Source organism: Azolla caroliniana, unplaced genomic scaffold, assembly GCF_043228905.1.
Source record: "Azolla caroliniana isolate FFs.n. ecotype wild unplaced genomic scaffold, voAzoCaro1.0.p SCAF_5, whole genome shotgun sequence".
NCBI classification, from domain to species: Eukaryota; Viridiplantae; Streptophyta; class Polypodiopsida; order Salviniales; family Salviniaceae; genus Azolla; species Azolla caroliniana.
Window position 1 is genome coordinate 9604870 of NW_028230440.1, and position 21657 is coordinate 9626526.

Genomic DNA, 21657 nt, shown 5'->3' on the forward strand with positions numbered 1-21657 from the left:
GGAGTGTCGTCTCCTGTTGCGACTACTCCAGGTTGTATCGGTTTTTCAAGGTACGAGAACCACTCCATATGGCTCGTCATGTGGTTTGACGCGCCGGAGTCTACGTACCACACCTCGTTCGGTCTCGGGGTGCTCTGTTTCATTGAGTTTGCTTCGTGTCTCGTCACGAAGACAGACCCTTCTCCGGCTCTCCTGGAGTCTTCAGCGTAGTGCGATCGCTGCCGATTTCCCTTGTCGGTATGTCTGGAGCCGTTTCCGGAACCAGTTCTCTCCGAATCGGCGCGCTTCTTCCAGCACTCACTTTCCCTGTGGCCTTTCTTGCCACAGTACCAGCACTTCGCGATGGACTTCCCTTGCCGGTTCTCATCGCTTCGACTCCCCCTATTTCCGGAGAGTCCGGAGTTGCTGTCGGCATCACTTCGGTGCCTTCTTTCTTGATCTCGTTGGCCGCCTCCATTGCGTGCCGACTCACCTCGTCCTCCACGTCCACGGGGCCTATCTCCCTCCGTGTACAACATTCTGCTGTCGGTGTGCATGCTTGTAGACGCACCCGCGTGGTTCTCCTCTACCAGGAGCATCGACTGTAAGTCGAAAAAGGACGACGTATTCTCCTGGGTACACATAGCCGTTCGGAACGCTCCGAACTTCGACGCCAAACCTCCGAGACAGATCTGGACCATCTCGCTCTCCTCGATGTTCACCTCTATGGAGGTGAGGGAGTCACAGATATCCTTGATCTTCGAGGTATAGTCCGCCACCGACAAGTCGCGTTGTCATAGGTTGCCCAACTCCTGTCGAAGCTGAAGCTTCCTGGCTGTGGTGCTCGCGGCGAAAATCTTCTTCAGATTTTCCGACGCACCCTTCAGCGTCTTTGCATCCCGAACATAGCTCAATAGATGTTCGCCCACACACGATGCGAAGCAGTATAGTACCCTGCTCGCCGATTGCTCCCACGACGGGAAGTCTCTGTGTGTCGATTCGGGTGCTGCGTCATTAGCTCCTTCGACATAACTCCAGTAGCCGTGCCTGAGCAGGTACTGGTGCATCTTGTAGGACCAAGACGCGTAGTTGGTTCTGTCGAGCTTCTCTGTTGGAAGCGAGCTCGCCATGCCTCTATCCATCGTTCTTCTTGTTCTTCTTCGTCAAGCTGTGTCGGCTGCAGAGAGGTTCTCAACCCTCGCGCTCTGATACCATGTAGAAAGTAGCGTGCGGAAGCAGGTATGAAGACAGAACAGAGGAAGGAAACTCAGGTTCAATGGAGAGCTTAGGCTTACACGGTATACGCGGGAGAGACAGAGAGAGAAACACAAAAAACTATATTCAACAATAATACTCAGTCTGTACATAAGACGTGCTCAGTGAGCACTTTTATACAAGTCCTAAAAGGACTGACCGAAGTACTGACAGTACTTCAATGCTCATCAAGAGCTCCTACACTAACTCCCAAATATATTCCTCACGGAATATCTTTCCTAACGACCTCCCGGTTTACGCACTCGGCCTAACCGATCGGTCCCAACCGATCCGGTCCTCGGCTTCTTCAGCCGATCCGGCCGATGTTGAGCTTGTCTCTCAACAGGATCTACGATCGTGGGCATTTTCGGGCCAATCGGCATCCGTGTAGCCAACTAATTGTTCGGCTACACCTGCCCGATATAGCAACGCCATGTCATTAGTGCCACTGACATATCGCAATATCCTTTGCACACATTGAAAGTGTTCGACCGTACGCTGCGACATGAATTGACTGATCAGTCTGACCGGGTAACTAAGGTCCGGCATGGTGATCGTCAAATAGATGAGACTTCCGACAATTGGTGAAGCTTTCCCAACTCATCTATTTGACGATCACCAGGCCGGACCTTAGTTACCCGGTCCAGCCTGGTCGCATGCCTTTCCCAACTCTCGGCGAGGCTTTGCGTTTCGATCAGGAGGGGTTGAGATGGGCTTACAGTTTGCCATCCCAAACTTGAGGAGCATATTCAACATGTAATGACACTGGCTGATCAATATGCCTTCGGGGGTGCAAGTAATGAAGGTCTCCAAGATCCTTCATTTCGAATGATGCCGCAAGCTGAGACTTTATGCGGCGGATTTCGTCCAAGTTGGCACCGACGATGACTAAATCATCAACAAATAGTGACTTACTGGTCCATATTGACCTTGCCGAACAAATAGTGAAGAGTCTGATTTCGACGTCGTAAACCCCATCCTACGCAACTATTGCGTAATCTTCGCGTTCCAGGCTCGCGGGGCTTGCTTCCCTTTGCCACAGCTATAGCTAGCAGACAAGCACGGTAGTCATCTTCGCGACGGGCGCGAAGGTCTCGTCGTAGTCCACACCGTGCTTCTGCGCGTAGCCTTTCGCAACTAAACGGGCCTTGTATCGATTGAATGAGCCGTCGGTGTTGTATTTCACTTTATACACCCACCTACATTCAACCGACTTTACACCCTTCGGTGCGTCAACTAGGTCCCAAGTCTCATTATCAGTCAAAGTGTGCATCTCTTCCTCCATTGGCGCACGCTAGTTTGCATCTTTCGCCGCTTCTACGTGGCTCTTTGGCTCACGCACTTCCGCCACTCGTGTCATGTACGCGTAATGGTGCGTGATGTACTCATTATACCCATGTCTCTTTACGGGGTTCTTCAGGCGGGTAGATCGGTGTAATTCGTGATTACCCGATTTCACAACCTTTTCGGCTAATGTCGACCTCTTCCGTGGAGGTTCCGTTTCAGTTTGCCCGTAGTCAGACTCGCTCCGATTTGACTCGGCATTGTCGAAATCGTACTCCGACATCTTTTTCTTCCCTTTCTCCTTGCGTGTAAATCATCTCCTCCGTTCTTTACGCGGGAACATCACGACTGAGTCTTCACTACTCGTCGTCTCTTCATTTGGTTGGCCATTTCGGTCCAATCCCTCATTCGGCCCACTCAGCCGAAATGAGATCGGACTCTCTCTCAGAGCTTTGATGTCCTCATCATGCGGAGGCATCTTAGCCTCGTTGACTTCTTCTTCAGAATTCGGAATGGAGTCATGGGGTACTGGAGGGGAAGGCAAGTGCCACGAAGCGGACTCCTCGAACACGACATCTCAACTTACGCGTGCGTACTTCCTTTGTTCAGGGGTGATAACACTTATACCCCTTCTGCTCGTCTGAATAGCAAACTAAGATGCACTTTTCGGTTTTGGCGTCCAGCTTCCTCCTCTTTTCCTTCGGCACATGCACATATGCAATGCTACCGAAAATCCTCAAGTGTGCCAAGTTCAGCTTCTTCGCGAAATACAATGCATGTGGCAACACTCCTCCATTAGCAGAAGTCCTATTTTGCAAGTAGACAACTGTCCTTACGGCTTCAACCCAATAGAATTTTGGCATATGCTTCTCTTCAAGCATTGCCTGGCCGCTTCTTCGATTGTCCGATTCTTCTGCTTGGCCACGCCGTTGTCGCGAAGTTTTGCGTTCGTGTGTAGGAAGAGGCAGGACCACGGGGGTCTTGGACCAAGGGGAGAGAGAGAGAGAGAGAGAGAGAGAGAGAGAGAGAGAGTTGTAGATACACAGAAAGAAATTAAGAGCAAGAAAACAGGAATCCGATTACTATAATCAATAGCTTACAACTTGAACGGTTACAACCGGCAACCCGGTAATGGACCTGACACGGGGTCCTACTCACGCACACAGACGACAGCCACACGACCCGAAGAAACCAAAAAGGGAAGGGGGAGAGAGAGAGAGAGAGAGAGCCTCTGCTGGAAGCACACGGACTGTCCACGAAGCAGAGGCAGTGAACTCCCGACACCCATAGAGAACGACGATCGGAGGAGAGAGAGCTCGGCACTCGGTTCTGCAGCAGCACTTCGTCCTCGCCAATGCGCGATACCCTTTCTTCCTTCTCTCCTTCCTTAAATAGTTCGCAAAGGGGGTACCCTTCTTCCCTAGCCCAATCGCTTTATTCCCTGTCCCTTTTGACAGAGATACGCACAAATCCCCTAATAAATGTGCACTACCTAGTATTTACATCAGCCGACCTAATTACGAATTATGTACAAAATATCAATTCTCGCATCCACCCATGTAAGAGTTGGTTCATGCGCCTTCTTCTCCGATTCCGCCTATGGTTGGTTTTCTTCACGACATCCACCCCCACCAAACTGCGCATCCACCAGCTTCACTCGTCGCTCTCCGATTCTTCGCCGGGCCCGAACCAATTGTCGTCGTCGCTCTCACTCGCCGGCTCCAGCTCGTCTTTGAACCGCTTATTGAACGCTTTGATCCGCTTCCCAGCCACTGGTACCACTAACCGTGTCCCGTTGAGTTCCGCAAAGTGGTACGTGCCGTTGTCGTTCGCGCTCGTCACCGTGTAGGGCCCGAACCATCTCCTCGCGAACTTTCGCACCGCCTTGTGTTGATTGTCGAGGCTGATGTTGTATACCAAGACCCAGTCGCCTTCCTCGACCTTCCTTGGTCGCAACCGGTGCGTTCGGTTGAACCGGGCCTTGTTCCGCTCCCTTGCCGCCCGCAACTTTTCCTTCGCCCATTTCATGTCCTCCGACCTTCGCTCGAGTTGCCGAATTCGCGTCGCCAACAACTCCTCCCGGCTCATCTCATCCTTCCAATCTATCGCCGCCCACGAAGAAACCGTCCGTTCCACCGACATGATCGGCTTCTGTCCAAACATCAGCTCTGCCGGCATAAACCTTGTCACCGAACTGTGCGTAGTTCGGTCCACCCATAGTGTGTAAGGAAGGAGCCGCGACCAATTCCCGACCTGCCCTCCACATGCACACACCAACGCCTTTACGATTGGCCCGTGCCCACGTTCTACCTTCCCGTTCGCCTCCGGATTGTACACCGTAGTGAGGGAGAGTCTGACCCCTAGCCAGTCGAACAGCTCCTCAGCTTCCTGCACATCCAGCTCTCCCCGGTCCGCCACGATCTTCCTGACACACCCGTACTGACACACTACCTCTTCGATCAGGAACCGGCATACCGCCGCGGTTGTCTTGTTCTGTAGTGCACAACCTTCCACCTGGTTCATTAAATCTTCTCGCGCAAGCACCAAGTATCGCATCTGTCCTACTCCCATCGGCATCGTCACCAAGTCTACCATCCACTTGAAATGGACCGTAGGCGGGTAGGTCGGGTGTAGCTCGTCCCGATGTCGGACTACGAAGTGCATCTGACAGCTTTCGCAAGTCGTTACGAACCGATGCACATCCCGGTACAGCCCCGGCCACTAGTACTTCTCCTTCAACTTCTCGAATGTGGCCCACGTTCCGCGGTGCCTGGCCTAGGGACTTTCGTGAAATGCCGCTAGTAATTCCTCCTGTTCTTCTTTCTTTGCCACTACTCGGAGCAGGATGCCGTGTCTTTTCTTTGGGTGCCTCCATATGCACCCATCCCGTAGGAAGAATCGGTATGCCTTCTTCCGTACCCGGCTCGCCTCTTCTCTCGTCCACGCTGCGTCCGGCGTCATCGCCCGTAGGAACCTCCCGATTTGGAGCCACTCCCCGTCGTACCTACTTTCATCAAATTCGTTAAGCGCTGGAGTGTCCCCTTTCCTCGTCGTTACGTTAGCCGACCCGAAGAAGTCCTCGCCGACTTCTTCGTCATCCGAAACCATGCCGTCTTTGTCGTTGAACCTCGCTCTCGAAAGCATGTCGGCCATGGCGTTATCCTTTTCGGAGATGTGCCGTATCTCCGGGTTCAGGGACTTAATGTATGCTATCCACCGGAGCATTGCTAGGTCCGGCGTCGCGCATCCGGAAACCATGCCGAGTATCGACAGGTAGTCCGACTCGATGATCACCTTCATCCCGATCAGATAGTCCTTGTCGGCCTTGACTGCCGAAACGATACCCCAAAGCTCGTGCTTAACTTGGGCGTATCCTCGTTGCTGCTTGCTCAATACCTTCGCCCCGAACCGGATCGGGAACTGTGCGCCGTCCTCGTTCTCCTGGTTGATCACCCACCCGATCCTAGTCGGGCTCGTGTCCACCGTCACGTAGATGGGGACTCCCTTGTCGTAAGCCGCTTTACGGAGAGCTGGTGCTACCGTAAGCACCTCCTTTAGTCTCTAGACCGACTCTGTGTGCTCCGTCCTCCAGTCAAAGCTACGCCCCCTTTTCAATAGTCCGTAGAGGGGTTCTGCGACATGTGCGTAGTGCGGGATCCAGATGTGGTAGAACGCGCATGCACCCAAGAATCTACGGACCTCCGTAACCGACCCGCAATCATTCCTCATCGCGGAGATGGCCTCTACCTTTGTCGGAGACGATTTCCTACCGTAACTCCCGCACAAGTGTTCGACCACCAAGATCTCCGACTACCCGAACGCCGATTTTTCTCCGGAGAAGGTGAGTCGTGCGCTCTCGAGCTTCTGCAGCACCTTCTCGCAGTCGTTGATGTGGTTCACGACGAACCTCCGGCATCCATCTGGTCCGACAATCTCGTCCGCATCTTCCACCGGACACCCCTTTATCGGGATGTCGTCCAAGAATGGCATGGTGATGTCCGGGATGCAGTCCCTCAGCACCTTGTTCATTGCGTTCACCATATGCGCCACCGAATTCGTTCTGCCTTGTGGTAGGTAGGGTACACATCCGTACTAGGTTGAGAGGAGTTTGCATCGTCGTGATATCCCTGCTCTCCACGACTAGCTGGAACTGGTCGTACCCCGAGTATAAGTCACCGACCGAATAGACCGACCTTCCAGCGAAGGCCTCCGCGAACTCATCTATGGTCAGTCCGATTCCTGCGTTACGGATGGTCACCCTATTGACCGATTGCAGGTCCTGAATGAAGCGCAACATGTCGTTCTTTTTCGGCACCATAAACCACCGATTTGAATATGGGGCACTCGACGGTTCGAGGATGCCCATCTCCACCTTTTGCTTTAGAAGCTCCATCAACTTCGGGATGTGAGCTCTCGGCATCGGAATTGGTTTGAGATTCCACGGTACATGCGGTACCGTGAAGATCACCATCGGTTCGACGATTGTCGGGTCCACGCACCCGATCTCCTCCGGCGAGAACGCGAAGGCTTTCCCATGCCTTCCGAGCATTCTCTGAAACTTGTCCTCCTCCGCCGGCAGTAGAAAGCCACCCCCACCAACCTTGAGCTCCCGTAGCGTTATGTCGGTGAACCGGTGCCCTATGCCAGCCGGATTCCGTAAACTTGGGTCCGACGCGACCCCTTTTATCCGCTCCTCGCTACCCTCCGGCAAGGGTGCCGCGACTGGCCTCACCTTCCGGTCCACAGTCTTGTACTTTGTATCCACGCGGGCCGTCCGATCCGACCCGATCCTTTCCCCGAACTAACCGAAATGGTCTGGTCTTCTCTAAGGTCTTCACCGATCACCTTTCGCAACTCGCCCAAGGTGTCGTCAAAAGAGACTGCCTCCACGGCGCCGCTGATTTCTTCGTCGGGGGAGAGGACTCCGCATCCCCTGAGCCGCTCCTCCGCTCGCTTCCTCTCCCGGCCGCTGATGCCGGCTATAATACAACCTCCATTTTCGGAGAACAAAAACTTCCTACCTACTGTACATGTGTGGGGTTCTTCCGATACGTCCGGACTACCGTGGCCCCACGCCTTGATAGCCCTCTCTAAAAATCCCCTTGGTTGTCGCCGTCGAGGGTCTCGCGATTCCTCTCATGGTTCGGATGTACGGTCATGAATTGGACGGAATGCCGACCGTCTTGGCTCTTGACGCACGCGTACGCCGAACCGTTGTCCAGCACCTTCGTCTCCATGTGTGCTGCGGTAATGTACGGTTCGCCGAGAATCACCGGGTGCAAGGATGTTTCCTACACGAAGAAATATTGATCTATCTCGACATTATCGATCTTTACGCGTACATTCAGGCACGCACCATGCGTCGCCGCGCGTATCTTCCACCCGTGCTTGGTGTTGATCGGCCATTTACCCTTCTTGTAGAAATCCATGGACATCAGGTTGATTTCGGATCCATGGTCTACCAAGGCCACCACCGATTCAGGAACGTCGCCGATCTGCACAAGGGTTTCGTGGTTGCCCTGGCCCAATGCGGCTTCACGTACTGGCTTTCCGCCAACTCGTCTTCTTTGGCTGTGTCTTCTAAGTGCGTAGTCCGCACCTCCATCGGCTTCTCCGGTTCCAGCTTCGTCGAGAGCCTCTTCCGCTTCACCAAGTCTACAATGGAGTTGTGGAACCCCTCTTGGCGATTCCCAGCACCTCCCGCAACGACAGCTCCACTTTAATGTCAAGGATCCGCTCTTCAAGGACCTTCCGTAGGTCCGTTGCTCTCTTGATTTCGGTGCTCAACCGAAACCCCGCCTGCTTCTTCCCATCCGGCGCGCCTAGGTTGCCGGCACTAGTCAGTTTCGGTCTGAACCAGGTCTCGTACCTCTGCGGGGGACCGACCCCTCCGGCCTTTCCTGCCCGTTTGTCTTCCATCAGAACTTCGTAGTTCTAGCAAGCGGCTTCTACGAAGCCCGTTTTCTCTTCGACCGGATCGTCCCATTCGGTGACCTAGTTTCCGACAGTGTTTCCAAAGTTCAAAAGCTGTCGAGCATGATTGCACTGTGAAGTACACTGACTCCGACAGGTGCATCTGAATAGTGGCGCAGACAATTCTGTCCAGCTTTAGCCACTCGTTTGCCTTGTATGCTTCTGGAGGATTTTCATTCTCAATCGGGTCTATCTGACCCTTGACTATGAGATAATCCTGCATTTGTTCCTTCGAGAAGTTGAAGTTCGAACCGTCGAACCTCCTTAGACTCATCTCCGATGAGCCGGATGTTGATGCCATCTGATTCGGTTTCGGTTGGGAAGGCCCAATTCGGAGTTGACTACGAACCTTAGTGGGGTGCAGCCGGCCGGCTCACCCGATATCATTCTAGTCGGTTTTGAACCCGAGTCGGTTCGGTTTCGGATGTTTGTTTGCTGAACTTGCTCGGAGTGACTCCGGTAACTTGAGGGACAGAAGCGGCTGGTCTTCCCGAATGTTGCCGAGACGAAGTGAGCCCGGTTAGCTTCCGATTGTATGCCGAATACCGATTACAAGAAACCGATTGTTTGGGCCGATTCTGCTTCGGATGACTGCAGCGATGAGAGGGACGGATCCAACTGATCCTCCCGAATGTCGATCAACCGAATGAAGCACGAATTTGGTTGTTGCCAGGAGACCAATCTGCATCAGGTGGTTACAACAAGCGAGTGAATAGCGTCCGGTGACCTATTCGGATGTTGTTTAACCGAACGAAGCACGATTGGGTCGATTGTTGCACAAGGAACTCCCCTCATGCGGTTATAATCACAGGAACAGAGTACAGCCGACTGGTTTACTCCAATTTGTGATTTAACACAGTGAGATGTGAGCTTTTTGTTTTTTCTTCTCTCTTCTCTGTTCTTCAAGAAGTTACAAAAACAGAATGTTGTGTGGTGTACTATGACGGCCGACAGCGGGTTGAAGAACCTCCAACGCTCTGATACCAAATGTTGGGGACAAGGCCGTCAATGCGGAAGTGCAAGCAACATTCGTGATGAAGAAGAACATGTGTATGCGCATAAGCAAGATAGGCACACAGAGAGAGAGAGAGAGAGAGAGAGAGAGATAGGCACAAAGAAAACATTATATTCCAATAGCAACAGTTACAAAGAATGACAGCCAACAACAACCTTAACTAAAGGTTACAAAGTCACTTTATATAGTGACTGTCCTAGGGCAACTGCCCTTTATGCTATTTACAGAAATGGCCCAAACTTGGGTTGTCCAAAGGGACAGTGTGAATACGGCCATTATACACTCGTATTCGACATGTAGGACTACCTAATAGTCAAGGGTAAGATCAACCCAATCAAAATAGAAAACTCTTAACGCTCCAGAAGGATATAAACCGAATTAGTGGACGAAGTTGGATCGAATTGTTCGCACCACCATTCAGATGCACTTATCGGAGTCAGTGTACTTCATAGTGCAATCATGTTTGACTGCCTTCCAACTATGGAAAACACTCTCGAACACTTACGAAAAGAAGGTCACCGCAACAAAGATATATCTGATCAAGCGCCTCTACAACCTTCAGATACATGAATCAAACTCGATCCATGCACACCTCAACGAGTACGAAGGCCTAAGCTCCCAAATTTTGGCTCAATGGATGATAATTGAAGACGAATTAAAAGCAATGTTGCTAATGAGTAGTCTCCCCCCTTCTGGGAAACTTTCGTCACAACTATGTGCAATGTGTTGACTGCCACCATAAAGTACTATGAAGTCATGAGCGCAATCCTAACTGAAGCAACTCGAAGGAAATCATTTGCAAACGATTCGGCCAATGACGCCTACGTAGTACAAGGTTCAGCCAACCAACCGAACAATCAAGGAAGAAGTTCTTCCCAACCGTTGAACAATGCACGAAGATTGAGCAAGTCTCAAGACAATCGAACTTGCAACTATTGCAAGAAAACCCGAATATATCAAGGCCAATTGCATGCCCTCAAAGCCAAGAATGATAAAGCTCAGCGATGTCGTGAAGATCCGTCACTACGTGCGGATCGTGAGGTAGAACTGCTAGGGTTCTGGACCGGAAGGATTCGAAGTTTGCACAAGCTTTAGCGAGAAAGTATTTAAGATAGATTGAAAGAGAGAGAGATTGAGATAAGATAGAACAATTGACTTTAGATTGAGAGAGATATTAAGATTGAACTCTTGACTTTAATACAAGAGAAAATTTTGAAGAACAAGATTGATACATCAATTGGATAACGAATTTTCTTACTTTTAATTTCTTGATTAATACATCACTCCCTTTCTTTCTTTTTCGTCCACTCTTTTATAGATGTCCCCATGCATATGATGCATGTGGGGTACAAGACATGCATAAAATGCATGATGCATGTTTGCCATTTGGTGCTCATGCGTTACATGTGATGCATGATAACCATGTCACTCATTTAAGCTCTCATATGAGAATTTTCAACTAAAACTATAATGATAAAATTATAGCTTTAAGAAAATGACTTCGCTTAGTGGTAAGTATATTGCTTTCTATCTTGGAGGTGCAAGGTTCAAGTCTTGTTTATATGCCTTTTAATGCATAAAATACTATTAGTCTTTTGGACCAAATATCTTTAAAACACCATGCACCGCGATCAACTGACCCGACCGATCCGTTCAATTTGCATCCGTTCAGTTTGGCCCGGTTTCGTCCACATCCCGAGGTTGTCGGATGCCAGTAACCAGGTTTGCCGACACCGGTCGGTCGCCGGTTGCTGGTTTCGTCCGCATCCCTGTCACCGCTCGTCGGTTCCATCACCATCCGTCCGTCCGGTTCTGGTTCCGTCGTCGTCCAAAACCAATGAACTTGGCTACATCCATTCATCAAGTCATTCAACTCATCCTTTCTATTCTCCACACATAATCAAGGATAATAGCTTTTGCTCTGCCTTATATATGGTGAGATCCTTATTTGTCCTGTCTATGTGGGACATCTCACAATTTTTTATTTTTCTCTTTTTTTTTGCAAACTTCATACCCACATAACTTGACACTTAGATGTTCGTTTGTTATGTAGCAAAGTGCATTCAAAAGCTCTTCAAAACCTCCATCTTTTTGTACCAATATATTAAACTTATTTAAAATAGTATCTTCACTATTATTGTTTTATATTTCGTGAGAAGAACCACATTCAATTTCGTATGTTCCTCACAAGTTTCACACCATTGCCGAAAATCTTCACGACATCGAGTTGATCAGAAACGTCGTTGGCATGAGGAGGTTAACTACATCGGATCTTCAGCTGAAGTATTTTCGGATGATCACAACATCTTGTTCATAGAATAGTCACTCAAATCCGATGTTATGATTACAACTAAGAATCGAGCACATGACTCCTGGATTCAGGTGCATCCTACCATGTGGCTCCTCATCAATCCCAATTTCTGCAATATTCAGCCCAACATTCCAACTTTGTTCGAGTCGGAAACTTGCAGCATTGTGCCATAATTGGAATTGGCATTGTAGAGGTCAACCTTCCAGGAGGCTCTAGGCTAGTACTACACAATGTATGACATGTACGTGAGCTTTCACAACTGCTGATTTTAATTGGACAACTTTACGAAGACGACATTAGTGTCGGCTTCTCATTAGGAGGGTGGACACTCCACAAGGGGAACCTCCTACTTGCTCGAGGTTTGAAGGTACATTCATTGTACCCGCTCTATGTCACACTCAAAGAGGGTGACTTGTTTCTGGTCGACATTCCCGTGTCATCATTGTGACACGGCCGACTCAGACACTTCAGCAAGGGCTGGCAATGGTATAAGAAGTTCGATGACTTCATTCAATCGGTCAACTTCTCAAAGAATGATGAGGACCACTGCCTCTTCACCAAAACAACTCGAGATGGGCCTCCCATCTTCCTCATCATCTACGTAGACGACATGTTCCTCTCCAACCGCCATGTCGAAGAGCTTGTCGATCTTGTTTGGCAACTACGGCTGAAGTTCTCCATGAAGGACCTCGGTCCGACGAGACACATTCTCAGGATGAAGATTAGTCACCTTCAAAATCAGCAACAATTGTTCATGTCGCAAGCCGACTATGTCGCTCGTGTCCTTGAATGCTTCAACATGCAACCGGCCAAATCTGCTTCAACACTGTTTCCAATTAGTCTTCGGTTGTCTCAATGAGACTACCCGACATCCGTTCCAGAGGTGGAAGATATGAAGTCGGTGTCGTATGTACCAGCAGTAAGCTCCTTGATGTACGTGATGGTAATGACACGGTCTTACATTGCTCATGTCGTAGGAATCCGCAATAGATTTATGCACAATCCCGGCCGATCACATTGGAACGCAATTAAGCATGTGTTCAAATACCTCGTGGGCACAAGAGACTATGACATCCTATTCGGCACGACGATACTTCAAGCATAGTTTGTTATACGATATACTGACTCGGACTTTGCCGGTTGTCTAGACAGTCGAAAATCGACAACCAGATATTGCTTTAAATTCGGCAATGGAGCAATCTCATGGAAGTCCAAATTTCAGGAGTGCACTGCTATGTCAACGATTGAGGCTGAATATGTACGTCCGACACGGCAAAAGAGGCCTTATGGCTCGGTTGGCTGCCACACACGTTTTGACAAGTCAACTCCGACTTGGCACCAGTTGTCTATAGTGACAGACAAGGTGTTGTCACTCTGTCGAGGAATCCTGTTTAGCACAACGCCTCGCAACACATCGATGTGAGATATCACTTTGTTCGGGATTGTGTCATTTCAAAAAAAATCGGCCTTGAGAAGATATCTATAGTTGATAATGTAGCAAATGGGATGACCAAGTGTCTTCTGGCATATCATTGTCCAATCCTTTCGGCACTAGATGAGCGTAACAAAGAATCAGTCCGATTGAGTCAAACATTTAGGATGGTTTTGGACAATCAGACTTAGACTCTCCGACTGGGATTCCCTTTCGAACTAGTTGGTTTGGCTTTAGCTCTTTCGGCCTCGGCCAATCTGACCTTTTGTTCCTGGATGTTGCCAATTCAAACAAAAGCCAACTTGCTCAACAAACCTTTGTATAAATTTGTATTTTTCTTATTACAGATTTTTGTTGTATACACCCATTATGGGGGAGTGTCGAATACAGGTACTTCATGGACGTATTCACATTGTCATATTTGGACATAATAGGTTTTAGGTTATTTATGTAAATACTAGAAAGGACAATTGCCCTAAGTCGGTTGGTATTTAAACTGACTCTTGTAACCTAGTTGTAGAGGTTGTTCATATTATACTATGCCATTGTAGCGTTGAGTAGAATAATACAGTTACATTATCTTGTGCCTACTTTGGTGTCTCTTTTCTCCTTGTTTTCTCTCTGATCTTGTCTTTGATTAAGTTGCGTTTACGCTTAAATTTTGTTATTGTTTGCTACCTACTTGAGATCTTCATAGGAAGAGCGTTGATTCTTGTTCCGCACCTGATGGCTAGTTCCAAGAGGTACAAACCTTAGCAAAAGAAAAAGGTCTACCATGAGGGTTATCATCACCATGGCCATTAGCAAGACAAGGACTATCACCATCACCATCTCTCATCATACCACTACTAGAATCAAAAGGGACCTCTAGATTTGGGGGTATAAGTGGAGTTATCACAAATCATCTCATGCACAAAAATGGGATAATGATTGGTGAATGTTCATTTGTTTAACATACTTTCATCCGTAAAAAAATAAATCATATTTTCCTGTACTATAGCACACAACGTGAATCCAATCAAACATTATTTTTGGGGGATTAAAACCGCTTTGATACCATATGTAATAACCAAGATCATTAATCCTCAAATAAAGACATAAGTGACACAATCATACTAAAAATACGTGTTACCACCCACTCCACCCCCACACCAGAGTCAACAGCACATACGAGGAATCCCAATCTATCCTATACCAGCTAGGATCTCCACGTCAAAACCTTGGTAGATGACTAGTCCTCATTAGAGAGAACTTTGTCAGAACCACCCATGGGGCCCCCCTGACCAAGGAGAGTATCCCCTATTATAGGACCTAGGCCATGTAATGACATCTACCAAACCAATCATGTGTGGGGTACCCAATGACACATATTAGGTCAGTCCAATAAAGTCGACGACGACCTAGATATTATAGTATGATAGCCCCCAAATAAACACATCTAAACAAATGACCATTACTATTGGATGGACATGATGAAATGATGAAGAAGGATACATGGTTGGTCCAATTGCAAAGATAAGAGGGCTGCGGGTGGAGGCCATGCGCCTTGTTCGTTTTGACCTCAAACTTCAATTTCTCACTCCTCAGACTTCAGTTCGCGATACACGTATATCAGAATTGAATTATATACAACTCCAGAGAAAACTTGTTAAAAATGTATTAACTTGGATGACAGGACATCACAATAACATCAATGCAAAGCATGTGAATCCACTATAGGATCATCACCTTTGAATCATATACAACTCAAGAGAAAACTTGTTAAAAAGGTATTAACTTGGAGGGTGGAACATTAGAATAACATCACTGCAACGCATGTGAATCCCCCTCAGGATCAATGATGTAAACTCCTTGACACAAATACTGCCTTCAGCTTCACAAATAACGAAAATTCAAATTCAATTTTAGACCCCTTAATCACCAAGCAATTGACCAACCTCACCAGTAGGTTAATCATGGTTTCCAAACTTTTATGGTAGTTGATAAAATCATTTAATCTAATCGTAATCCTTACGAAGTCGCTTAAACAAAAGATTGAAACTTTCCAAAGTGAATCACACAGAGAAACAACTGTCATCTTTAGTTTCACGTGACTTAACGTAGCCACTTCAAATTGGGGCAAATGAAATACTGCTTGAAATTGGGCCACAGCAATAACGAACGGCCATCTGATTAAACTGAAAATGACGCTGAGTCTCAGCTGATGGCATTTCATTGTTAAAAGAAACAGGCAAACTAGATCATTGGAAACATTCACAAAGCCCAAGGAAAAATATAAAATTCCTACTAAATTCATAAAAAATGCATGTATTCACATTTCATGTTTCTCAGAACACTGTACAACCCTAAACAAACGCGGACAATTTTGGGTCTGCCCCACTTTTGCACTGACCAATAGTTTTCTGGCATGCTGGTGGCACAATATCCTTTGTCTGAAAACAGCAATAACTGACTGCTGGCTTGACCTCACCATCAGAAAAGATTTCGGAAGTAAATGCAAAACCACATACCCTTGTATTTGAACAGATTAACATAAACTGCATTGCCTTAAAAGCAAATATTAGCCACATTTAATCTACAGAGTAGATAAAAGCATCTCTCTGACTTTAGCGCGAATATCTGCAGGCACATCCATGGTCATGCCAGGATTCCGAAGGTCACTAGGGAGGCTAAAAGCCTTTGAAAGACTTGGGCTCTGAGAGCGCTCCTTTTGAAGTACTTCTTTATTTAGTTCTTTGGTTTGAGATTGTTTAATTTGTTTCCCTGAAGCCACTTTGTCTGAATCGGACTGATCTCGCATTCGAATCTTCCTATGCCTTTTTCTTTCCCCTTCTGAATCTGCCTGATCATCTTCAGGCTTCCTGTCTTTCTTACTTCTACTATGCTCTCTTTTACTATGATGGTGTCTTCTCTGCTTATAGGACACACAATCCTCATCACTCACTTTGGATCCGCCTTCACGATCCTCAGCATCTGAAGAATCAGAATCATGCCTTTTCTGTTTGCTATGCTTATCCCTCCTGTGACGCCGGTGCGATCTCTTCTTGCCAGAACGATGATCATGTTCAGAATCACTTCTTGAATACTTTCTATGGCGATGAGACTTCTTGGACTTAGTACCCCTTGAATCAAGCTCTGATTCTTTAACACGATTCTCCTCCACTTCTTCAAGAGAAGATTTTCTATTCATCGAGTGAGATGCACCATTCTTTGTTTCCATATTCTTTACATGTAGATCATCACCATTGGCAACATTATTGCTATTAGTTGTTCCACTTTCCACACCCAAAGTCCCTGGCAGGTCAAAATCGATTTCTGATGAGCATTTTCCACTTTTAATCATAGCTGCAAACATCTTTGCTCTCCTAAGCCTCTCTGCTTTCAGCTTCTCTGCTGGAGTAAGAAGAGAATCAGCCGAATCAGCCTCTCGCGAGGCTGCAAGAGCTGCAGCTTGCGCCATGGCATTGGCTACAGTCACCCCATTATCATTCATATTGAGACCATGGCTGCCTCCATTCGAGAACACTCTTTGTGATAAACCTGAAGAAGATTTGTTAGAATCTTGTTTGATAATTCCTCTCGCGCCCCGCGTGGCTGCAAGCACAACAGCAGCTGCTGCATCTGCACTCATCCCATACTCTTTGTTGGGCACAGACTCCCAAGAACCCCTTGGTTCGAATCTACTAGATGGCCTATTGACAATATTATCCTTGTGCTCCTTCTCAGATTTGCTCTTACTCTTAGCCTTGGTATCCTTAAGCTCTGGAAGAATAGTCTTATTCGGTGGAATGTACTCTTTTGCTCCGGCAATAATTTTCTTTTTCTTTTCGAGTTGGACAGGTTCTTTGGCTACAACCTTGGATGCTTTAGATCCCGCCCCTTTTAGGAATCTACTAGAACTAGAAACCTTATCCATTGCAGCCAAGCCATTTGCACCACTTTCCTTTGACTTTCCTTCACCAACATGGGCAGAAGGCGCACCTACTAACTCCTTCACATTCTTTAACCTGCCTAGATCCCCCTCTTTATCTTTATTATTATCATTGCCATGATCTTCGTCGTCGTCGTCGTCGTCACCAGTACCATATGCCGAACCAAGCAGAGAGAGCCCCTCTCCACCAATGCTTTTAGACTCAGCATTACTCCCTGACACTGGTCTTAGCAACTCTGGATGTTGCACAAGGTATCTATAATACTCATGAAGATGATGATCGCTATTTAGGAAGCCAAACATTGGATTGTCCCCTTGCTTCACCTTCAAAAGAAATTCCGACTGCCCACCATGCTCATTCACAAATTTTGCTGTTCCCGCCATTATTTGATGCAATTTCTCAGATCCCGGCTGAAAGAAACAAATAAAAGAGATGTCAATCCTACACTGTGTTTGTGGCATAATGAGGCCTAGAATAATACAAACCCCCTGTTGCAAAAACCATGGCTGTTGGGCTTCATCCAAAAGCCATTAATCATCCCCACCTGCAGAAATTCATGTAATCAGTCTGACACAATAAGATTAAAGGAGTAATTTCCTCACCAACACTATAGCTTCACCAGCAACGAGATAAGGAGCATGTCACAGGTTTGAATCTAGTTGCCTATTTACATCCATATATGTGCCTATTTACATTTAATAAGTATGGCTATTTATAGCTCCATATTCCAAGATGACTTTTAAGTCTAAAAAAGTTTAAAGAGATTTACCAGTTTTGATTGGAGAAACTCGGGGACTGGAAATGGTGGAACAAAGCTTCTGATCTTCATGGAAGTTTCCTCGGCCTTCATGTTCACGGTTGCTTCTGAAGAGTAAGAAAAAGGGACCGCTTGGTAATGGGAATTTCCAGAAATAGACTTTGAAGGCTCTGTAAACCAAAATAAGAATAAAAGGGATCACATAAGTCAGACATATACATCTACTAGAAATGGGCGGCCGGCCAAGAAGTCGGCCTTCAAACTACATTGCCATCACGTAAAAAGTCCAGACAGCCTCTCAATTTCAACACAGCATCATCATCATCGTTTCCAATTAAGCTCAAACTTCAACAAAATCAATTAATTAACCTTCAAGATGCAATTAATCTCAAAAGAATATTAATAATTAAGCTTCAACAATTTATATCAAGTTTGCATACAAATCCAATACTGATTATCATCAATGAAAAACCAAACATGGAAAAGAGAAATGTGTACTAATCATCATTTGTAAAGGAGGCTCTTACTTACACTTGCTCGTAGAAGACAACAGAATGTAGTCAAAGAGAAGAAGTAGTCTTTTTTTTTTCCTTGGAAGCAAATTATAAGCTCTGCAACTTTTCACCATGAAGATTTCGGACCAATTCGGGAACCATAAAAGATGAATGATAACAAAATGCATAGAATGCAGAGCCATAAATACACCCCCAAAAAGCCCTAATTGTTTTCATCAAAACGTCCTGAAAGAGGAAGAAGGGGAGGGGAGGGGAGGGGAGTTATAGAAGAATTATGCAAAATCCTACCTTGGAGGGAATGACGAAGATGAGGAAAAACTTCTTCATCTTTTCCTGTTTCTTTTTCTTTATCCTCGTCTGTTACTTTTTCATGGAGATCTCGGAATCTTTCGTATGCGAGGTCTTCTTCTGACACACCAGGTTCGAGGGGAGGGGCAGGGCGGCGTCTGCGGACCCCGCTGAGATCTTGGATGAGGTGTCGGACATCGAATCGATCGATGAGCAGGGATGGATCACCGTTCCAGGGGAGAAGGGCATCCGGAGAATCAACAAAAGCCGCCAGCGTGTCATCATCGAAGAGCAGAGCATGTACCCCTGTGATCTGGAACGATGACCACGACCTCTCCTTCTCCTTCTCCTTCTCCTTCTCCATCTCCATCTCCATCTCCTTCGCCAGTGGCCTCATCGCTTCTCTCTCCCTCGATATCTATCTATATATCTATCTATCTGCGCCTGTCTGTCTGAATTTTGTCTGACCTAACCCTAATCTCTCTCAACATAAGAAAAGCAAAGGCTACTCTGCCTATCATACAACTCTGATACAGATGATACAATCTGAATCGACAGAGAGACTTTACTCTGCATTTTCTTTTTATTTCCGTAAATGCCCCCCCCTTTTCCCTTCTCTCCTTTGCGTTTTCTTCCTTAATTTCCAACAATACCCCCCCCTTAAGAGGAGAAGACCGTCCGTGTTCATTGATTACTTACTCAAAGAGTACATATATATATACATACATGTACATATATCTTCTTTGTTGGAGCGAGTAGTATTTACTTACTTACTACTGCGCACACCATGCATACCTCGTGAAATAATGAATGGGTTGGCAAATGGGCGTTCGTGGAAAATAACTAGAACCTATGGGCATTGACCGAATTAAAGAATAACTTGTGGTTGTGATCTTCGGGGCACAAACCTCTTCCCCGTTAATACACACACACACACACACACACACACGTGGGGCATACATATATCGAACGATTATTTACATATACCCCCCAAGTACATAAATATACCTATGAAGAAAACATGCAATTCACCATCGCTCAAGGTGTACAAATAGAGCATTCTAGAACAATAACAAAAAACTTAGGGTCATTTGAGTTCAAAGGCTCAAGGTGTACAAATAGAGCATTCTAGAACAATAACAAAAAACTTAGGGTCATTTGAGTTCAAAGAAAATCTCGTGTCTATTCTCCTTGGTAAATTGCTAACAATTGAGTCGTATTCTTTTTTCAATATATTTGCTCATTCGTTACAGTGTACATCATTGAGTTTTTTTGTTTGGATAATCCTTGAGAGACTATATAGCAATGTATGTCAAATTGTTGTAGAGGTAGCTTGAAATGACCTTGAAGATGTAAGAAGTTTGAAGCCACCTCGTTCAAATGTTATGATTTGCTCAATCATGTAGTAGTAGCTCTATGACATGATACCCTCACTTGTTTGTTTGTACTTTCATCACCTTCGTGGCCTATAATAACGTCAAGTTCTTGGTCTCAATCTTTCTCATTCATTTTGCACATTGGGACTCTTTATCAGTTACATATTGACAAGGGTACTACCAACAATGTTAAATCCAAGTCTCTAGCCTCTAGGGGGTCTATTAGTTCGTATTAAGATGGATAAACAAGAATATGATATCTCTTTCTTCATACATACACGACAAAGAGAATGTGCTCAACAAAGAATGTGATGTGCATCCAAACCAAACTCTTCGACTTGACTCTCTATGTCTACCAAAATCAAATGACTAGAGTGTCTCGTTATTGTATGTGTTGAGGAGAAGGTCATCAGTGCAGAAGAACAAACAACATCTGTGATGTTGAAGGACCTGTGTATGAGAATAAACAAGAGAGAGAGAGAGAGAGAGAGAGAGAGAGAGAGATAGGCACAAAGAAACGTTTTATTTCTTAATAGCAACAATTACAAATGACAATCAACCACTTACTAAAGGTTACAAAGTCACTTTATATAGTGACTATCCTAGGGCAACTGCCCTTTATGCTATTTACAAAAATAGCCCGAACTTGGGCTGTCCATAGGGACAGTGTGAATACGGCCATTATACACTCGTATTCGACACTCCCCCGTAATGGGCGTATACATGGGTTATCTGAAACTACAGGTATATACAAGGTTTATCGAACATATCGGTTTTGTTCGAGTCGACAAGATCTGAAGACAGAAGACCGAATCGGTCAGGTCAGAAAGGCTGAAGCCGATTCTCAAAGAGCCAATGTCGGTTGTCCGAAACCATCCTGTGTTGTGTGCCCGACTTTTTAATCGGACCGATTTTTCGTTACGCCCATCTGGTGCCAAAGGGACCGGAAGCAATCCGTCGAAAGACACTTGGTCATTCCATTTGCGACATTATCGATTGTGGATATCTTCTCGAGACCGATTTTCCCTGAAACGACGCAGTCCCGAACAAAGTGATATCTAACAAAGTGATATCGAACGTCGATATGCTTGGAGGCGTTGTGGTGAACCGGATTTTTTGACAAAGCAACAACACCCTGACTGTCGCTGTAGACAACTGGAGCCGAGTCGAGGTCGACTTGTCGAAACGTGTGCGCCAGCCGATCGAGCCATAAAGCTTCTTTTGCCACGTCAAACGCAACTACATATTCCACTTCGGTCGTTGAGGTGGTTGTGCACTCCTGAAGTTTCGACTTCCACGAGATTGCTCCATTGCCGAATTTGAAACAATATCCAGTTGTTGATTTCCGACTAACCACGTAGCCGGCGAAGTTCGAGTCAGTGTAACCGACTACACCTAAGGTTGAGTTCGGGCCAAAAAGAATGTCGTGGTCTTTTGTGCCAACTAGATATCTGAACACATGCTTGACTGCGATCGGCTTGGGTTGTGCATGAATCTGTTGGCGACTCCTATGGCGTGAGAAATATCAGGCCGTATCGCCA

At 46.5% G+C, this 21657-nt stretch overlaps 1 protein-coding gene across 1 annotated transcript; it reads right to left on the bottom strand.

Moving 5' to 3' along the window:
• Nucleotides 1-14885: 14885 nt before the first annotated feature.
• Nucleotides 14886-19163, bottom strand: LOC147864098 (SWAP (Suppressor-of-White-APricot)/surp domain-containing protein). The gene is made up of 3 exons (XM_087319772.1): nt 18741-19163; nt 17950-18107; nt 14886-17590 (listed from the first exon to the last, which is right to left on the bottom strand). Exons 1-3 carry the CDS (start codon nt 19135-19137, stop codon nt 15824-15826), a joined length of 2322 nt encoding a protein of 773 aa, XP_087175898.1. The 5' UTR covers nt 19138-19163; the 3' UTR covers nt 14886-15823.
• Between the last annotated feature and the right edge of the window lie 2494 nt (nt 19164-21657).